Below are 16,273 nucleotides of genomic sequence, written 5' to 3' on the forward strand. Positions count from 1 at the left end.
TTCTTTCTCCTCCCCAAGAGAACTATCATACCATAATCTACAGGCTTTGGTTCTAAATCCAAATTTTCTACCACTGGATTTCCATTTGACACAAGAAGAGAGCTTTTTATATGCTTGAGGAAAATGGGCATTTTTAGCTCTAAAAGATCTGTTGAGCTGATTATCCTCCTTCTGAGGTCCAGTGACTTTATACACAGTATTGGACATAAAGTAATTTATTTTATTAAAATAATTTTTCTTTCCTGGAGCAAATATAACAGACTCATGGTTGTTTCCAAAGGAATATACCATGGTTTATGGCATCATAGGTTATTTCTTTTTCCTTTTTTTGTTTTTTTGAGACAGAGTCTTGCACTGTTGCCCAGGCTAGAGTGCAGTGGCACGATCTCGGCTCACTGCAACCTTCACTTCCCGGGTTCAAGCGATTTTCTTGCCTCAGCCTCCCGAGTAGCTGGGATTACAGGTACCCGCCACCATACCCAGCTAATTTTTACTAGAGACAGGGTTTCACCATGTTGGTCAGGCTGGTCTCAAACTCCTGACCTTGTGATTTACCCGCCTCAGCCTCCCAAGGTGCTGGGATTACAGGCATGAGCCACTGCGCCCGGCCTATAGGTTATTTTGTCATTTGACTAAATCCTGCTTGTCTAGTGTCATCCCCAAGAGGCCTTCCCAGTCCTTGGTTTTGGTTAGATGTTACTCCCCTATGTAAAGTTATATTGCATTTATCACACAGTATTTAAACAATCAACCTTCACCTTTCCCCACGTTGAGGTAAGGAGCTGTGTCTTCTTCATCTTAATATCCCCTAGGGCCTAGCATAATTCATACCTGGTAAACAGTCAGTAAATATGTGCTAGACAGATGGATAGATGGGGACGCCATTAACTAGAGTGTGGATTCTAAACCTTTTTTGTGCCATGCATCTCTTTCGCTGTCTCATAAAGCTTTTGGATTCTACTCACAATGATGTTCTTAAGTGCATAAAATACACAAGATTACAAAAGAAAGAAGTTGTTGGATAATGAGATATAATAGCAGTCAGAATTTTTTTTTTAATTTGTAATGATAAGTATAATGTTTTAGTTACCTTGAGCAAGTTAGTGTGATTTAAAAATACTTATCATTTTTATAGATGACAAAATATAGGCATTACTAATATTGTAGCTTGTTGCCTGTATTCCTAATTGAAAGAAATACTAAATTTTGGTTAGAGATCAATAAAAGTAAACATGTAAATTTTTCCCAAGTTTACATAACCCCTTCTCCAAACCTCTGGACCTGTACACCGCAAGCAAAGAAGCCCTGCGTTAGAGAAACTAGAAAAGGTTAGGTAGCATGATGTTGTGGCTTAGGCACTGGCCTGAGAACAAAAAGTCATGATATGCCACACTGAAGAGACTGTTTTGGGGAGCTATTGAAGGGTCTAAGCATGGGGGTAACAGGGTGACAGTCAAAACATTTGACAACCATGTGATATAGGGATTGACCAATCAGAATGTATGCCAGCTATGAACAGCCAGTTCAGGGGCACCAGTTCATATCAGTTAGCCCTAGGAATTTGGTGAGATTAACAAATGAGAGGGATTATTTTGAGGGCAAATGTGTGGTATAATACTAGAAAAGGATGAAATATGAGTTGGGGAGCCTGTTTACAAAGCTTTTATAAGAACTAAGGCATTGGGATTGAAGATGGAAAGATTTAGGAGATAGAATCAAAGGTACTGAGTACTAACAGGATATTGGGGAATGGAGATGGAGGAATCTAAGATTATTTCTTTGTATCTGGACTTGGTAATAAGACAGGGAATATGGGAAGAGAAGCAGCAGCAAGTTATGGGAGATGGCTGAACAAGTGGTTCATTTTGGTACTTGTATTTGAGACGCCAGTGGGACATGCAAGTGGATCCGTGTCTGGCAGGCCCTGGATGTATGGGTGTAAAGCTTAGAAAGGTATTTGAGGCTGACTTTTCGTTGGGGAGTGATGAGGCTGTAGTTAAAGCCAAGAGCATGGGTAATAGCAGCCTAAAGAAGTATACAGAATAAGGAGAGAAGACTTCTAATGATTGATCACTGGGGAACCCAGCTTAAGGGTTGGGAGGAAGACGAGGAGCCACTGAATGAATAAGATGGGAGGGGAGGTAAGAAGGGTGGGAATGAGAACCAGGATGAAATAAACCAAGGGAAGAGAATCAACTGTGCGTTTTCGCCACCCCAATCCCAGTTTGTCTGGAAACCTCTGGAGTATTCTCTGTTTTATGAGGCACCTGGTGTGTCAGAGGCAAATAAGAGGTCAGCACTCCCTTGTTCTGTCACTGTTCTAAGCCATAAGGGATGCATGTCTCATTCATTGAAAAGTGAACTCATGTTTCGTTTATAAACTTGAAGTTTTCATTTCAAACCCACTTAGGGGGGGAATTCTAAACTGCCATGACCACGTTTGGCCCAGGCTTATGGAAACAGCTGGTGTGTGCTACTGCCAGACTGAATCTGAGCATCACTATCAGTAAGTAGGAATCTGAAATTGCTCCAAAGAGAACACATGAAGTGCAGCTTTCAGATGAAGTTAGGCAGTGGTAGGGGGGCTGCCTGTAAGGTGGTGCTGCCCCTGCCCCCAGAGGGCCAGGCCAGGGCTACAGTGTGGCTTGGGAAAGGGGCAAGTGTCCTCAAGAACAGGAACTCCTCTGCTGTTGCTCTCTCCCCATCCTTCTTAGCCTGCCTTAGCCCAAAGGTGTGTGTTGCCTTTGGGAGCAAACCTTGTGCAGTTGTTTGCAGATTGGGGCATGCAAATCCTTCTGACATGCACATGTCCTGCCTGCTGCAGCATAGGAAATGCTCCCTGGACCAGCTCACCAGGCCTGCCTTTCCGCCAAGCCTCGGTATTCTGAAACGGATTGTGTTAGTTCTGCCTGTTTAATTTGAAGCCTGTCCAGAATGTCATAATCATCCTGAAAATAGATAGGTTTGTTTTTATCTCAATATTATGACCTTGAAAGCTTTATTTGGGCAATTGTGTTAGCACACCCTGGGGTTCTGCAGTGGAGCCTGGTGACTGAGGGGAGGCAAACGTGCTGGAGAGCTGGGCTCCCAGAGTCTCAGCCAAGCTTCAAACACCAAATCCACCCTTGTTCATGACCCTGCTTAAGTTACCGGACCTCACCGTGCCTCCTTTATTCATCAATAAAATGGTTAATAATAGTATCTAGCCTCATACAGCTATTCCAAAAATATGCTATAATTCATACCTTGTAATTCAGACCTTATAAGAGTATCTCCACCGGGCACGGTGGCTCACGCCTGTAATCCCAGCACTTTGGGAGGCCGAGGCGGGTGGATCATGAGGTCAGGAGTTCGAGACCAGCCTGGCCAACATGGTGAAACCCCGTCTCCACTAAAAATACAAATATTAGCCGGGCATGGTGGTGCATGCCTATAGTCCCAGCTACTCGGGAGGCTGAGGCAGAATTGCTTGAACCCAGGAGGGGGAGGTTGCAGTGAGCCAAGATCATGCTACTGCACTCCAGCCTGGGCAACAGAGCGAGACTCCGTCTCAAAAAAAAAAAAGAAAGAGTGTCTGGAATGCACTAAGCATTCAATAAATGTTTTTATTACTATTACAAAGTTAGTTATAGCCTAGTTATGCTTCTAAGCACTTTAAAAAGACTATTTGCCTAACTGTTCCTCTTCTCACATCCCCTTTTCAGATACTTCCATTGTGTTAATGAAAGGTATTAGTGATGCTGAGTATGTGGCCAAGAGACCCCGGAATGCCCAATGCCATTCTAAATAACAGCCACCACTCCCCATAAGATGCCTCAAGGAGCTGTTGTGTAGGAACCATAATGAGGGGAAAACACAATAGTACTTGATTTTTACCAAGGCTTGGGCCCATTATTCTAGTCCAGAGAAGTCTGATGAACTGGACTTAGCCTTTCTCTCAGTTAGTTGAGTAAAACCATTCCAGTACATTTGCCCCCTTCTTGGGGCACAGATCCAGGGAAAGACAGAAACACAGAAGGAGACTGGCGCTCAGGGCCTCTTACTTTGCCAGAGGGCCTCACCAGAGGAAAGCAGAGGCCCTGGGTTAGCATCTCAGTGCAGTCTCACGTGAGAAAGAGACAAGCCAGTCAGTTGATGGCCTCGTGGCTTGTATGTGGGAGGGAGAGGATCCTGGCCCTTTACATGTTAGCCACACAGAAAGGAGAATGCTGCTCTGCACACCACTGTATACACAGATGGTTGTTCCAGCTACTGGAGAGTGAGCCACACAGTGCCCCATAGGACCTACTCCTCCTTTGGCACTCCCATTCCCACCGCTCCCCTCTGTGCCTGCAGAGAGAAGCAGGGTTCGTGGGCCGGAAGCATTTGTGTTTTCACCTCCATCCTCAGCCACTTTTTAAAAATCTTTGGAGATTTCAGTTCTCATTTTCTCAAGAACGGTAGTTGAGCCAGTTAGGAATAAACGGAAGAGAGGAAACAAGGTAACTGGAAAAACTGAAGTCCCTAAACCATCTCCCTTTCTTTAGCAATTCTGCAAGTTCCTAAAAACAGAGGCTCAGAAAGACTGCAGTGAAATGTTGACACTTTGCAGCTGCCTGTGTCCCCGACAGGGATAAGATTTTTTAAGTAACTGAAAGGAGATGCTTATATCACAGAATCGGTTTCCTTTAACATCGCAAGATTGGGGCTTACATGTCTTTGACTCTGAGGGGAGGGGAGAAGTGGAAGCCTGCTGCTGTCATCCAGACTGTCTGGACTCTCCCCAGAAACGGGCATGCATTGGAGGACCTAACAGTTTATATCCCGAGCCCGGGAAAGCTTCAAGGGGATGAAAACAGGAAATAAAGGTAGGGTAGGGGGCCCTAGCTGGGAAGTAGGGGGCCTATATGTGTAGGTACTAATTTGATCCCTTGGTATTCAACCGACTGCTTTATATCTGACCTTTTGCTTTTTTCACAAACAATGAAACAAGCAGAAAACCTGCTCTGTGCGAATTATTTCAAAGAAGGAAAGAAAACCTGGAGAAAGCAGGAATGACATATTTTTCTTAGACCTCTGGAAGAAAGGCCGAGAAGATAGATCTCTCTGAGAATCTGTGTCACTCCTCTTTGGTCACTGTCTCTAGTGCTGGCTTCCTGGTTGCCCTGCCATGCAGCGTAAGCTGCCAGGGAGCTACAGCTGTTGATGAAGTGCTAACAGAAAGCCTTGCATTGCTCAGAAAAGCGGTGGGCATTACCTTCACTGCTGCAAGAACCCACAGGCTCACCCTGTGAGCTCACCAGGAAGAAAAGTAACTCCCAGAATGTCGGTGCCTTTCTTCATTTGGAAGATGCTCAACCAAGGATAGCCAAAGAGCACTATAGCTTAGGCTCCAGGTCTCCTTTATGAGGAAAAGTAGGTTTTATTATAAAAGTGGAAGTACAGAATCCACACCAAGAACTGACTGTTAGTGGCGGCTTGAGGATAGGGATGTGCTTCACTGTTTATTTGGTTGGCGACTTATCTTCTACCCCACCTGTCTTTCTCTACAATCATGTCTGGGGAATATGACATGTACATTTTTTAGATAATGAGTAAGTATATGGTAAAACAACTTTGCTTTATATTTTAAAAAATGTTTAATACTTATACATTTTCTGAGCCTATGTCAAAAACAACTTATCAGAATAGAATATATTTTCTCAAAGGCTAATGTAAGGTCATGTGGATTCTTTTTCCTTGACCAGGGCACAGCTCCCACGCCACCCAGCCCACCATTGCCCAGTCTGTGTCGAGGAGCTCCCTTTGTCCTCACCTGTAAAGAGCAGCCTTTAAGAGTGCCCACCATGTGGAAAGCACTTGATACACTTTGTTTTCCAGTCCTCAGCACTAGCCCACTGGTAACTAGTTTTGTCTTACTTTACAGATGAGTAAACAGGCACAGGGAAGCTAAGTAACTGGTCCAGGCTCACAGCACCAATAAATGGCAGAACCAAGATTCCAGTCCAGGTGGATATGGCTCAGGGACCTGTACAGTCTTAACACTGTACTCACTGCACTACGCTCTTCCTGGCTGCGTAAGGAGCTTGAGTAGTTTCACAAATTACTTTAGAATAATATAAATACAATTATTTTACCACACTGTGATATAAAGACATTATAAGAAGCCCTTTCACCCTCAGCATGACACCCCTAGAAATGCCGTTTACCACCCTGCTCAGGCCTGCACTATATCACAAAACAGGCATCCCACAAATTGACTACCCAAAGTAGTCTGTGCCGAAGGCTCATCAAGCTGGATTTCTCGTTGGAAACATTTCAAGTTGTATTGATGAGATATCGTTTGTACCAAACTTGGCTTTGTGGTGAATTATGATTTAAAGAGCTTCTAAAATTCAGTTTATCCATAAGGTTAACACCAACAACAAATGTATATATGCAAAAATATATAGAGATGCAAAACTTACATTTTATTAGCCCTTTTATTCCTGTAATGCCTGTAGTCCTACTGTCCTATTGAATAGACAGATAATTCAGATAGAGATTTTTATGTGTGGCTTTTAAAATTGTTATTATTTTAAGATGTTGCTATGTCATTGAAAGTGAGTTTTGTTATTAGCTAAATCATAAGATGCTTCTAATATTTCTTTGTTCTTACTATAAATCCTCTATTAGTAATGCATAAAAGCATGCAACTCCAAATGTATACTAAAACAAAGCTTTGTTCATGTTCACTCCCTCAGGGCAGAATTTGGGTTTTCCTGCTTTGGGGTCCCGTAGGGCTTTGTCCATACCTCTGTCTGCCTGTTGTATTTAAGAGCCAGTTTATACAGGCCTGTTCTCTCGCCTAGTCTGTGAGCTGTTCCAGGGCAGAGACCATCTTACACACTTCTGAATGTCAGCCACTTAGCCCAGTACCAGATATGGGATGGAATCAGAGTCATTTTTGGTGGAACTCATTTTAATCTATCAGCTTCAGCAATTCACTGTCCAACAGTGCCGTTTGTAGACCCCCCAAAAAGTGGGGAAAAAAAAAAACACACAGAAGAAAAGACAGATGTGGGGACAAGCTGCAGCAACCTGCAGGGATATTTTAGGAGGGCCCTGTCTCCTTAGGTGCACATTAAACAGTTAAAGGGAAGTTCATCTATAAGCCCAGAGACCATAGTAACCATAAATCCACTTTCCTGCGGAAAACACAGGAGGAAAAGCCAAAGCATGGTTCTGGAGAATCAAAATCTAGACTGAAAAAAAGTTAAATTTTGTGCTTAATAGAAAACAATGGGTTACTTAACATGACAATTTGGAAACAGAAAAATTTCTATCTCAATAATGTATACTTTTTATCAACTCTCATGAGTTCCAAAAGAAGTGCTAAGGATAAATAAACTACAGGAAATAATTTATTTTCTTCTAAACCTTTGAATGTAAACATCCTGCTGATTGCCTGCGATTCCTTGTTAACAGTTCCAGTACTTTCATGGCAGTTATCACCCCCATGACACACAGTGCCTCAGAAGAGCTACATAGACTGTGAGAAGGCTTTCAGTAAAGGTAGTTGGGAAGGCTGGGTGCTGTGGCTCATGCCTGTAATTTCAGTACTTTGTGAGGGTGAGGTGGGTGGATCACTTGAGCCCAGGAGTTGGAGACCAGCCTGGGAAACATAGGGAGACTTCGTCTCTACAAAAAAAAAATTAAAAATTAGCTGAGCATGGTGGCATGCGCTTGTGGTTCCAGCTACCCTGGAAGCTGATGTGCGAAGGTCACTTGAGCTCGGGAGGTCAAGGCTCCAGTAAGCTGAGATCACACCACTGCACTCTAGACTGGGCCCAGAGTAAGACTGTCTCAGAATAAAAAAGTAAATAAAAATAAAGGTGGCTGTGTTAGCTCCTGTTGACAACTCTCACACTCTATTAGTTTTCATATCCAGTTTAAGACCTGCCAGTTGTCAGGTTTTATGTTTTGATAACGGGTCTATTTACTGGAATTGTAAGTAGTAGCAAAAGGTACAAGTTAGGAATGTTGTCTGTGGATTTGTAGCCCAGCTCTTCAATGCAAAATTGCTTGAAATAAGCAAGTTAATCTTGATAAGCCTCAATTTCCTTTTCTGTAAAATATAGATACAATACTTTCCTTAGAGTATTGTTGTGAGGATACAATGAGATAATACATAGAAAGTGCTTACTTAGCACAGAGCCTGGCCATTGCTCTCGGCCCATTGGTTCATCATGGTGCATTGCAATTCATTTTTGCATACCAATAAATAAAGAGTATGCACTGTTAACCACTATGTTTTTGGTGTCCAGTTGTTTCTCTTTCTTTCTACTTCACCCCTCCTCCCCCATCCCCCGCCAGTGCCACCACACACTCCATACTTTCTCATTTTCCTATTCAGGGCTGCAGGTGCAGAGTTCTCTGGTCAGATCTATTGCCTGTGATTTATAATTTATAGGGAAAAGGAAGTATCTCAAGCCAGTGTATGTAAAGGCATTAGATAACCATGTGTTTTACTTGTAAGCCAAGACTTTCATAGGAAGCCCTTTAGAGAATATATAGCCTGAAAAAGAACTTGTAAAAGAAAACAAAATTTTACAAAACGTGAGCCCACCCCCGTCATCAGTTAGGCGTTTAACCAAATGGGGCCCACTTCAAACGGTTAAGGATTGTAGAGAATCGAGAAATAAAATCAGATAAGCATACGGGAGGTCTAGACTTCTCACTGTTCTGCTGTCTTGAACACTGACACCACTCTTTGTTGAGGTTCCTAGCACATGCCTTGGACAGTGTGTGCCCCATAATTACTTGGACATATTTGTCTCTTGATACCCTGAGGCGGGTGTCGGGTCCCTTAATCCATGTTGATCACCCCTGCTCAAATCACTGCCTTAACTGCATGTACGGGGATGGTGTTTGCTCAGTGCTGAGGGCTTATCAAGCTGGACTTCTCATTGGAAACATTTCAAGTTGTAATTGCGTCACAGAAAAGTAAATGGTACGTTCTTCATGGAAACAGTCTTTGAAATGTCAGACAGAAAGCAACAGTGGTGCATACAGTGAGGCTTTTCTTGTTGAGGAGACTGTGTTAGATGAGGTCTTTTCTGTCTGGCTTTCCTTTGAGCTGACTGCCATTATCGTAGGACTTCACACTGTAGCTTGTACTGGAGTGAGGGTCCTAGAGTAGCTTTCTCAGGGTCCAGTGATCTTGAGGCGAGAGCATGCCCTGCAGCAGAGGAACAGACCTGACGGGTATGAACCCAAGTCTGACTTTCCAGATTTCTCAGCAGCGTTCCCTGCTCTGAGGAAGTGCTGAGTAACTGCATGGCGACTGTTCCCTATCCTATTTCCTGAATACAATCGAAAAGATTGCTGGTGGTAAATATAGGGAGTAGCTTAGAGAGAGCCTAATGTTATCAGCACTATTGGTAGATAATTAATACCTGCAAATAGTTTGTACTCTTGACAGTATTTCAAGGCAAAGCTATAGCAGGGTAGTTGCTGAGAGATCTGGGGAAACGTGTTTTTCTACTAGTGGAAAGAATAGTCTCCCACTGGTTGTGAGGTTGCAGCATTTTAGAGCTACAGAAAGAGCTGAGACCAGGAAGAAGAACTAGGCAACTGCTAGGCTCTCATTTTCTCTAGGAAGCAAAAGAAGTTCTTACTCTGCTAAGAACCATGGCAAAATGAATTCTGGCTTTAGGGGCTTTGGAATGCCCAGAAATGGTTGGAGTGAGGAAAAGTAGGAGAATGCAAAGAATGAATTAAGTGATAAATCTGTAAGTTGCAGGTCCTCTGCAGCATGCAAAACTGGAACCCCAGGTAACAACCAAGAAAACCTCCATGAAGCTGGAATACTATGCAGTCATAAAAAAGGATGAGTTCATGTCCTTTGCAGGGACATGGATGAAGCTGGAAACCATCATTCTCAGCAAACTGACACAGGAACAGAAAACCAGACATGGCATGTTCTCACTCATAAGTGGGAGCTGAACAATGAGAACACATGGACACAGGGAGGGGAACATCACACACCGGGGCCTGTCCGGGGGTGGGGGGTAGGGGAGGGATAGCATTAGGAGAAATACCTAATGTAGATGACGGGTTGATGGGTACAGCAAACCACCGTGGCACGTGTATACCTATGTAACAAACCTGCACACTCTGCACATGTCCCAGAATTTGAAGTATAATTAAACAAAAAAAAAAAGGAAACCTCCATGAAGCAATTCAGAGTAAGTCTGCCACTTGAGGTTTACTTGTTCATGATTTACTCTCTGGAGTCCTATGTTAAATTTTTTCCTCTATAAAGTGTTTTTAACTAACCATCTAAATATTGGTTAAGGCATCATGTTATTGTAATAAAGGCCATTGTTTTTGTAAGATCAGTCTCATCTGTCCCATATTCAGGTCATGGATTTAATAATTGATACACTAAAACTATCCAGTAAGCAATAACGCCTATTTCCCCGCACTCTCCTCCCCCACCACTTGATCACCTCCAATCCTTCTTCTTGTTGTGGCCAGAGTGGTTTTCCTGACATAGGGACCTGAGCATGTCACTTCATTGTGCAGTCTTTTTTGGCTTGTGGACTTCGGGATAAAGTGCAACCTCCTTGGCATGCATAGAAGATGCTGTCCATGACCTCATCCCTCTCTGCCTCTCCAGTCTTATCTCCCACCACCCTATATTCCAGCCATGTGGAATTCCAGTTCCCCACACAGGCCATGCTCTTTCAAGCTTGGTTTGCTTGGTCTTCTCCCCAGAGTGTGCTCCCCCAGCTTGAAGACGCAACTGAAGCATCAACTCTGGGGAATCTTTCCTGCCTACTACTTCTGACCAGCTGCACCTCACCTGAGCTCTCAAATTGTCTTGTATACATGGGGTCCCCTTCTCCCCTCCCCCAAGACTGTCTTATCTCTATTTTCCAGGTTCCTAATACAAAGTAGGTGCTCCATTTGTATTTGATGAACAAAGGAATGAGTAAGCAATTCAGTGTCTGAATGAAGGAGCACATTTGGTATATTAGGGAAGCTGCAAGTGACTACAGCTGGCCAACTAGGGGCTGGAGCTAGGCATAGCTCTGTCTTTCAGTGATAACAGAGGTCAAAGGATCCTTAAGATTTAGTTCTTGGTTTTTGTAGAAATTGCCACTATCTGTTCTTCTGAATATAAGATGTTGCTTTGTTGCCTTTATTTTTAGAACTAACAGAACTAGAACATAGCAGTTTTTCAGTGAAACACAGCAGCCTAGAGCAATATACATAGATATCACATGCAGGTTTAGGTAGATATCCATTCAGGGTCTTAGTAATGCCACAGAGGAGGCTCTGTCTCCATTCAGCTGCTTGCTGTCAATTGAAGTATGATTATTCCACTTCCCCACTGAATCAACATACAGGCTGCATAGAGCCTTTTCTTAGAAATGTCATAAACTCTCTCAGGATTCTGATCACATTTCATCAGCTACATTGGAAAGCCTGAGTCTATCTGATCTGTGTTTGTATTCATTCAACAAATACATCCCATATGACTACCATGTGGCTATTTGGAAACAACTAAGTTTATTAACTGGTCACTAGTCATTCGGTGACTATGTCTCAATAACTCTCTTCGTCATCCTCACCGGCCTTCATTCCACTGTCCATCCCAACCTTAGTACACAAAACTTTCCTGGTAAGTCGTTTCAGTGAATTATGAGGGATCTATCACACAAGAGCCTCCCAGCATGGGGATCTTCCCACCAAATTCTTCTAAGTGCACTCCTGTACATCGTGAAGCCTTGCTGCCTTGAGAGAGCCACACTCTGGAGAGAGCTTAGGGACTAGCTCCCAGGGTCAGGCATAGGTGCTGTCCTCAGAGCACTGCCAGCTGCTGGTGTCGTATCTGTGTCAGGAAGGGAACCTGTTTTCTAATAAAAGGTTTTTGTCTTGTCTTTCAGCTTACATTTTATTATGGTACTATAGATCCTTGGTGTCCAAAAGAATACTATGAAGACATTAAGAAGGATTTTCCAGAAGGAGACATTCGACTCTGTGAGAAAAACATACCTCATGCTTTCATCACCCATTTTAACCAGGAAATGGCAGACATGATTGCTGACTCCCTAAAGGATGACTTGTCCAAAATGTAAATTGGCCTGAGGAACAAGCCCCCACTGCCAGTACATGGAGGCAGTCAGTGTACTAGACTTAGTAGGTAAATGTTTAATTTTGAAGACTGATATTAGAAATGAAGAAAGTGAGAACCTTTGTCTTACAAACCAACTCTCCGCTCGCCATGTTATAGGCTGAAGTAAACATTCCATAGGTTTAACCATACATTTTCCAAGACTCAGGGAACACAGTGATCTACACAGAGTCTTGTGTTTGCACAAGATGCCCAGTGGCACCATATGGTTTATTTTGGTAGGCAGGATCTTTGCAGATGAAAAAAAAATCTACATGTACTTGATTTTAATTGAGTTACATTGTAGAATAGGCTCTTCTGGAGGAAATTATGAAATACCTACTAGAAAATGTAAAATAAATCAGTGAATGTTAAGAGTATAGTTAGATATGTGAAGTGTATGAGATTATGACAAGGATACACTCATGTTCCTGGAGCAGGAAGTGAACCTGGGTCTCCTGTAAGACAGAAGATGAAGATGAGCCCAGGCTAACTTAGCACAGATCTTGGCTGAGATCATCAATGTGACATCTAATGTACCTGCACTAGACAGAGAATAAAGTTCACCAGACATTACTCTGGTCAGCTAACCAGATAAAGAATTGTTGAAGGACCCCAACTGTGCCTCCTGCCACAGGACAACCAGCAAGTTCTATGCTGAGCCTTAGCCTGCCAGGTTATAAGCTCCCTGCAGGCTCCTCCTCTCCAGAGCCAGGATGGAGAGGCACTGGGCTGTCCCAAAGCAGGCTTGGATGTGCCAACGTACAGTTGCTCCTTCTGTAATTCTTGCACTAAAACTCCATTAAAGACCATCAATGAGCCAAATAGTGTGCTAGCCATTGAGGATGGAGTTCTTAGCTACTTAATGATTCTTTTCTTCTGGAAATCTTCTAGTGAATAATTTTTAAAAGCTTCTTTTAAACTGCTCAGTAAAACATTGCCATACATTAACTCTCCATTTCTGCATTAACTTCGTTTGCTGGAAAGAAATTATTTTGTTAATGAACCAAACCCAGCCATTAAGTTACGTGAATTCACCTTCTCTAGACACATTGAGGTATGGCAGAGAAGACACATATTCCCTGGCCTAGAGTGGGCTGACAATATTGCTGCCTCCCCTAAATTGACTCAATCTTGAGAACCACATACTGCAGTGACAGTTGATGATGGATCAGAAATATTCCTTTTTCTCCTAGAGGAAATCCCTCATGGCATTATCATTCCCTAAGGACAATGAGATGTCCCTCCGCTCAAATCCTAAAGCCCCCTGATGAAAGATTTGGCTCTGATTTGCTGCCAACTTATTGGTAAGTGCTGAATGAGTTACTGTGCTTTGGCATAGCTTCTACATCACAGCAAGTGACTTCTCAGAGGGGAAAAGCCAAGCTCCAGACAAGGAGTGCTGTTAGCCCAAGGGGAAGAGCTAATAGATACATAGGCCGTAAGCACAGGGCTGTACACAGATCCTTTATTGGCATCTGCATGAGAGGCCTAGAAATCGGATGTTAGAAGCTAGGAATCATGGCTCTGAGTGCCTTGCATACAGGAGATACTCACTGATACTAAATCAAGGCATGTAAACAATACTGGGTAAATCATACCTACCAGAATAAAGAGTAACATTCAGAGCTTTTCTTTTAGCTGTTATTTTAAATGTTACTCCATATTTCAAAAGTCTGCACGTATGAAATTGTGTCTTATTTCTGGTTTTTAGAGCCTAAGAAAGATACTCATTCTTAATTCCTATTTATCATCTGAAAACCAAATGAATTTTTGAAATAAATGTTTTACCAGCATTTCTGACCTGGTCTGGCCTGATCTCTGTGTTGGGCAAGAGAGGGTACAATTTGAGCAGTTCTCCTGAGTTAGACTCGGCTCAAAGTCTCTCTTTTAAAGTGAAAAGCCACCTTTCTCATTGCTTTTTTCATAGGTGGAAGAATCAGATTTCAAGAGACTGAAGTTCATTCTGTTTCATTAGGGATTAGACTAAAATGGACAAACAGTGGAAGAAATCCATTTTCCAGAAGCACCTCTGCCTATATGTCCCAGTCAACCACATGGATGGTCTTTGTGAAAGTTTTAACTTCCTGCAGAGTTACCGAGTGCTCAGCGATTGAGCTTTGACCACACCCGTGTTTGTTCCTAGTCTGTTCCCAGCCATAAGAATCTCCACAAGCCCTCTGTGGCTTGTGTGGCCTGATGTCCATGGCCACCAAGGGCCTCTCACCATACGCTTCTCCACTCAACCTTTGGAGAGACACGGACCACCAAAGGCTTGATTTTTCTTCATCCTACATTATATTCAAAACAAGCAGGCTGGGTGCCGTAGCTCACACCTGTGATCCCAGCACTTTGGGAGGATGAGCTGGGAAGATCGCTTGAGGCTAGGAGTTTGAGACCAGCCTGTGCAAAAAACGAGACCTCGTGTCTAAAATAATTTTTAAAAAAGAGCAAAAAAAAAAAAGCAATTTCAGATTAAAGGAGACTGAAGAGACATGACAATTGGATACAACATCTGATTCTGAATTGGATGTTTTTGTTATAAAAGACATTGTTGAGACAATTTGCACAACTTGAATGAGGTCTGAAGATTAGCTGGGAATAAGATGCCACTGTTAATTTTCTGATTTCAGTGGTTGTACTGGGAAGAAGTAAGAGAGTGTCCTTGTTTGTACTGGAGACACTGAGGTATCTGGGGGTGAGGTGCATCATGTCTGTTTACTGTCAGATGGTTGAGGGGAAAATAATGTTCTTTGTACTTGCAGATTTTTTGGAAGTTTGAGATGTTTTAGAATTTGTAAAAATAATTATTTTTAAAACCCCACCATGCTATCTCCTGCATCCGTGTCTCATTGCTTCTGTTCCAAAAAGGCTATTTCCTCTTGTATGCAGTAAATGAAGACCTGGGTTCAAATCCCAGATCTGTCATTTGTTAGGTTTGTGACATAAGACTTCACCTCCCTGAGTCCCCCAGCTCCTCTTTTTTTTTTTTTAATGGAGATAAAATGAGGTCATGCATATAGCATTTAGTATGTTGCCTGGCATATGGTAGATGCTCTATAAAATGGTACCTAAAGGAGGATAGCAAACTTGTTTTTCCTTTTTTCCTTTCATTTCTCTTCTCTTTAGTATAGCAGAGGACCCTGTGGTATCTCAGTCCCTGCACTGTTTCACCAGACTTGTAACTTGATTCTAGCAGTCAGCATTTTGGCTGTTACGCAGGGATAACACTTGCTCACCTGGCTCAGCTTTCTGGCCTCAGCCCATGCAGGCCTCCCTGCACACAGCCCAGGATGTTCTAACAGTCGATTTAGAAAAGATGCGGGAAGCAAAGCATTTCTTAGATGGCGTGAGACATCTTCATCCCTGGCCTTCTCTTGCAGAAGAGAAGAGGCGAGGATATATTTGGGCTGCTCCTTCCCTTAGGGGTGGGCCTTAGGGAGAGGTTGGAGGCTGGGACTGAGTGTGCTCTGTGAACAAATACATCTGTGGGACCTTGAATGAAGCTCTTCTGCAGGAGTGCTGAGGACAGCAAAGCTCATATGAGTGTTCTTCTAATCACTTTTTAAGAGGATTGAGATTCCTGCCTGTGCCCCATACAGACATGGGTAAGTGATCACATTGGCCCAGGTGAGGAGTGTCTGTGGGACATGGGTCTGGCCCCTCCCACCAGGCTGAAGGCATCTCTAGAGCAAGACTGGCGTCACTGAGTGTGATGCTGGGTGAGCATCCTCAGAGCACGAACGAGGGCCAAAGAAAGCTCTGGGTGGTTCTATGGTTCTATAAAGGGTTCTATAAAGACAAAGCTTTTGGAAGAGAGAAGAGGATGAGGTTGCCCCTAGTCCTAGAAGGGCAGGTAGAACTTGGATAGGTGGTTTGGAATAGATGAGAGCTAATCCAGATAAGGAGTCTGCTGCTCACCCCTGCACCTTCACAGTGTCTCACTTAGGCCTCCCAATCCTGTGATGTTCTGACTATGCCCATTATGCAGATTACCACTGAGGTGCCTTGCTAAGGACCTCACAGTTAATAGATGACAGAGCTGGGGTTCTGCTATAGTTGCACATGTCCTCCAAAGTTCCTGTGTTAGCGACTTAATCCCCAGTGCAACTATTGGGAGGTGTCTGAGTC

At 43.2% G+C, this 16,273-nt stretch overlaps 1 protein-coding gene across 10 annotated transcripts in view; it reads left to right on the forward strand.

Annotated features, from left to right (window-relative positions):
* Positions 1-14,981, forward strand: part of LDAH (lipid droplet associated hydrolase) — a 139,056-nt gene extending 124,075 nt beyond the window's left edge. For 3 of the 10 annotated variants that reach the window (XR_008546189.2, XR_010149186.1, XR_010149184.1), the window contains 3 exons: positions 11,916-12,172; positions 13,339-13,449; positions 14,073-14,981. Coding sequence is in view for 4 of the 10 variants with exons in the window: in XM_001141731.7 (XP_001141731.2) it covers positions 11,916-12,107 (192 nt within the window). In the remaining 6 variants the exon portion in view is untranslated. Of the gene's footprint in view, positions 1-4,975; positions 8,269-11,915; positions 13,939-14,072 lie in introns of those variants that run through there. The other 7 variants (XR_010149185.1, XM_001141731.7, XM_016947904.4 and 4 more) reach the window with 4 other exon arrangements.
* Positions 14,982-16,273: the final 1,292 nt, after the last annotated feature.

This window comes from Pan troglodytes, chromosome 12, assembly GCF_028858775.2.
Source record: "Pan troglodytes isolate AG18354 chromosome 12, NHGRI_mPanTro3-v2.0_pri, whole genome shotgun sequence".
NCBI lineage: Eukaryota > Metazoa > Chordata > Mammalia > Primates > Hominidae > Pan > Pan troglodytes.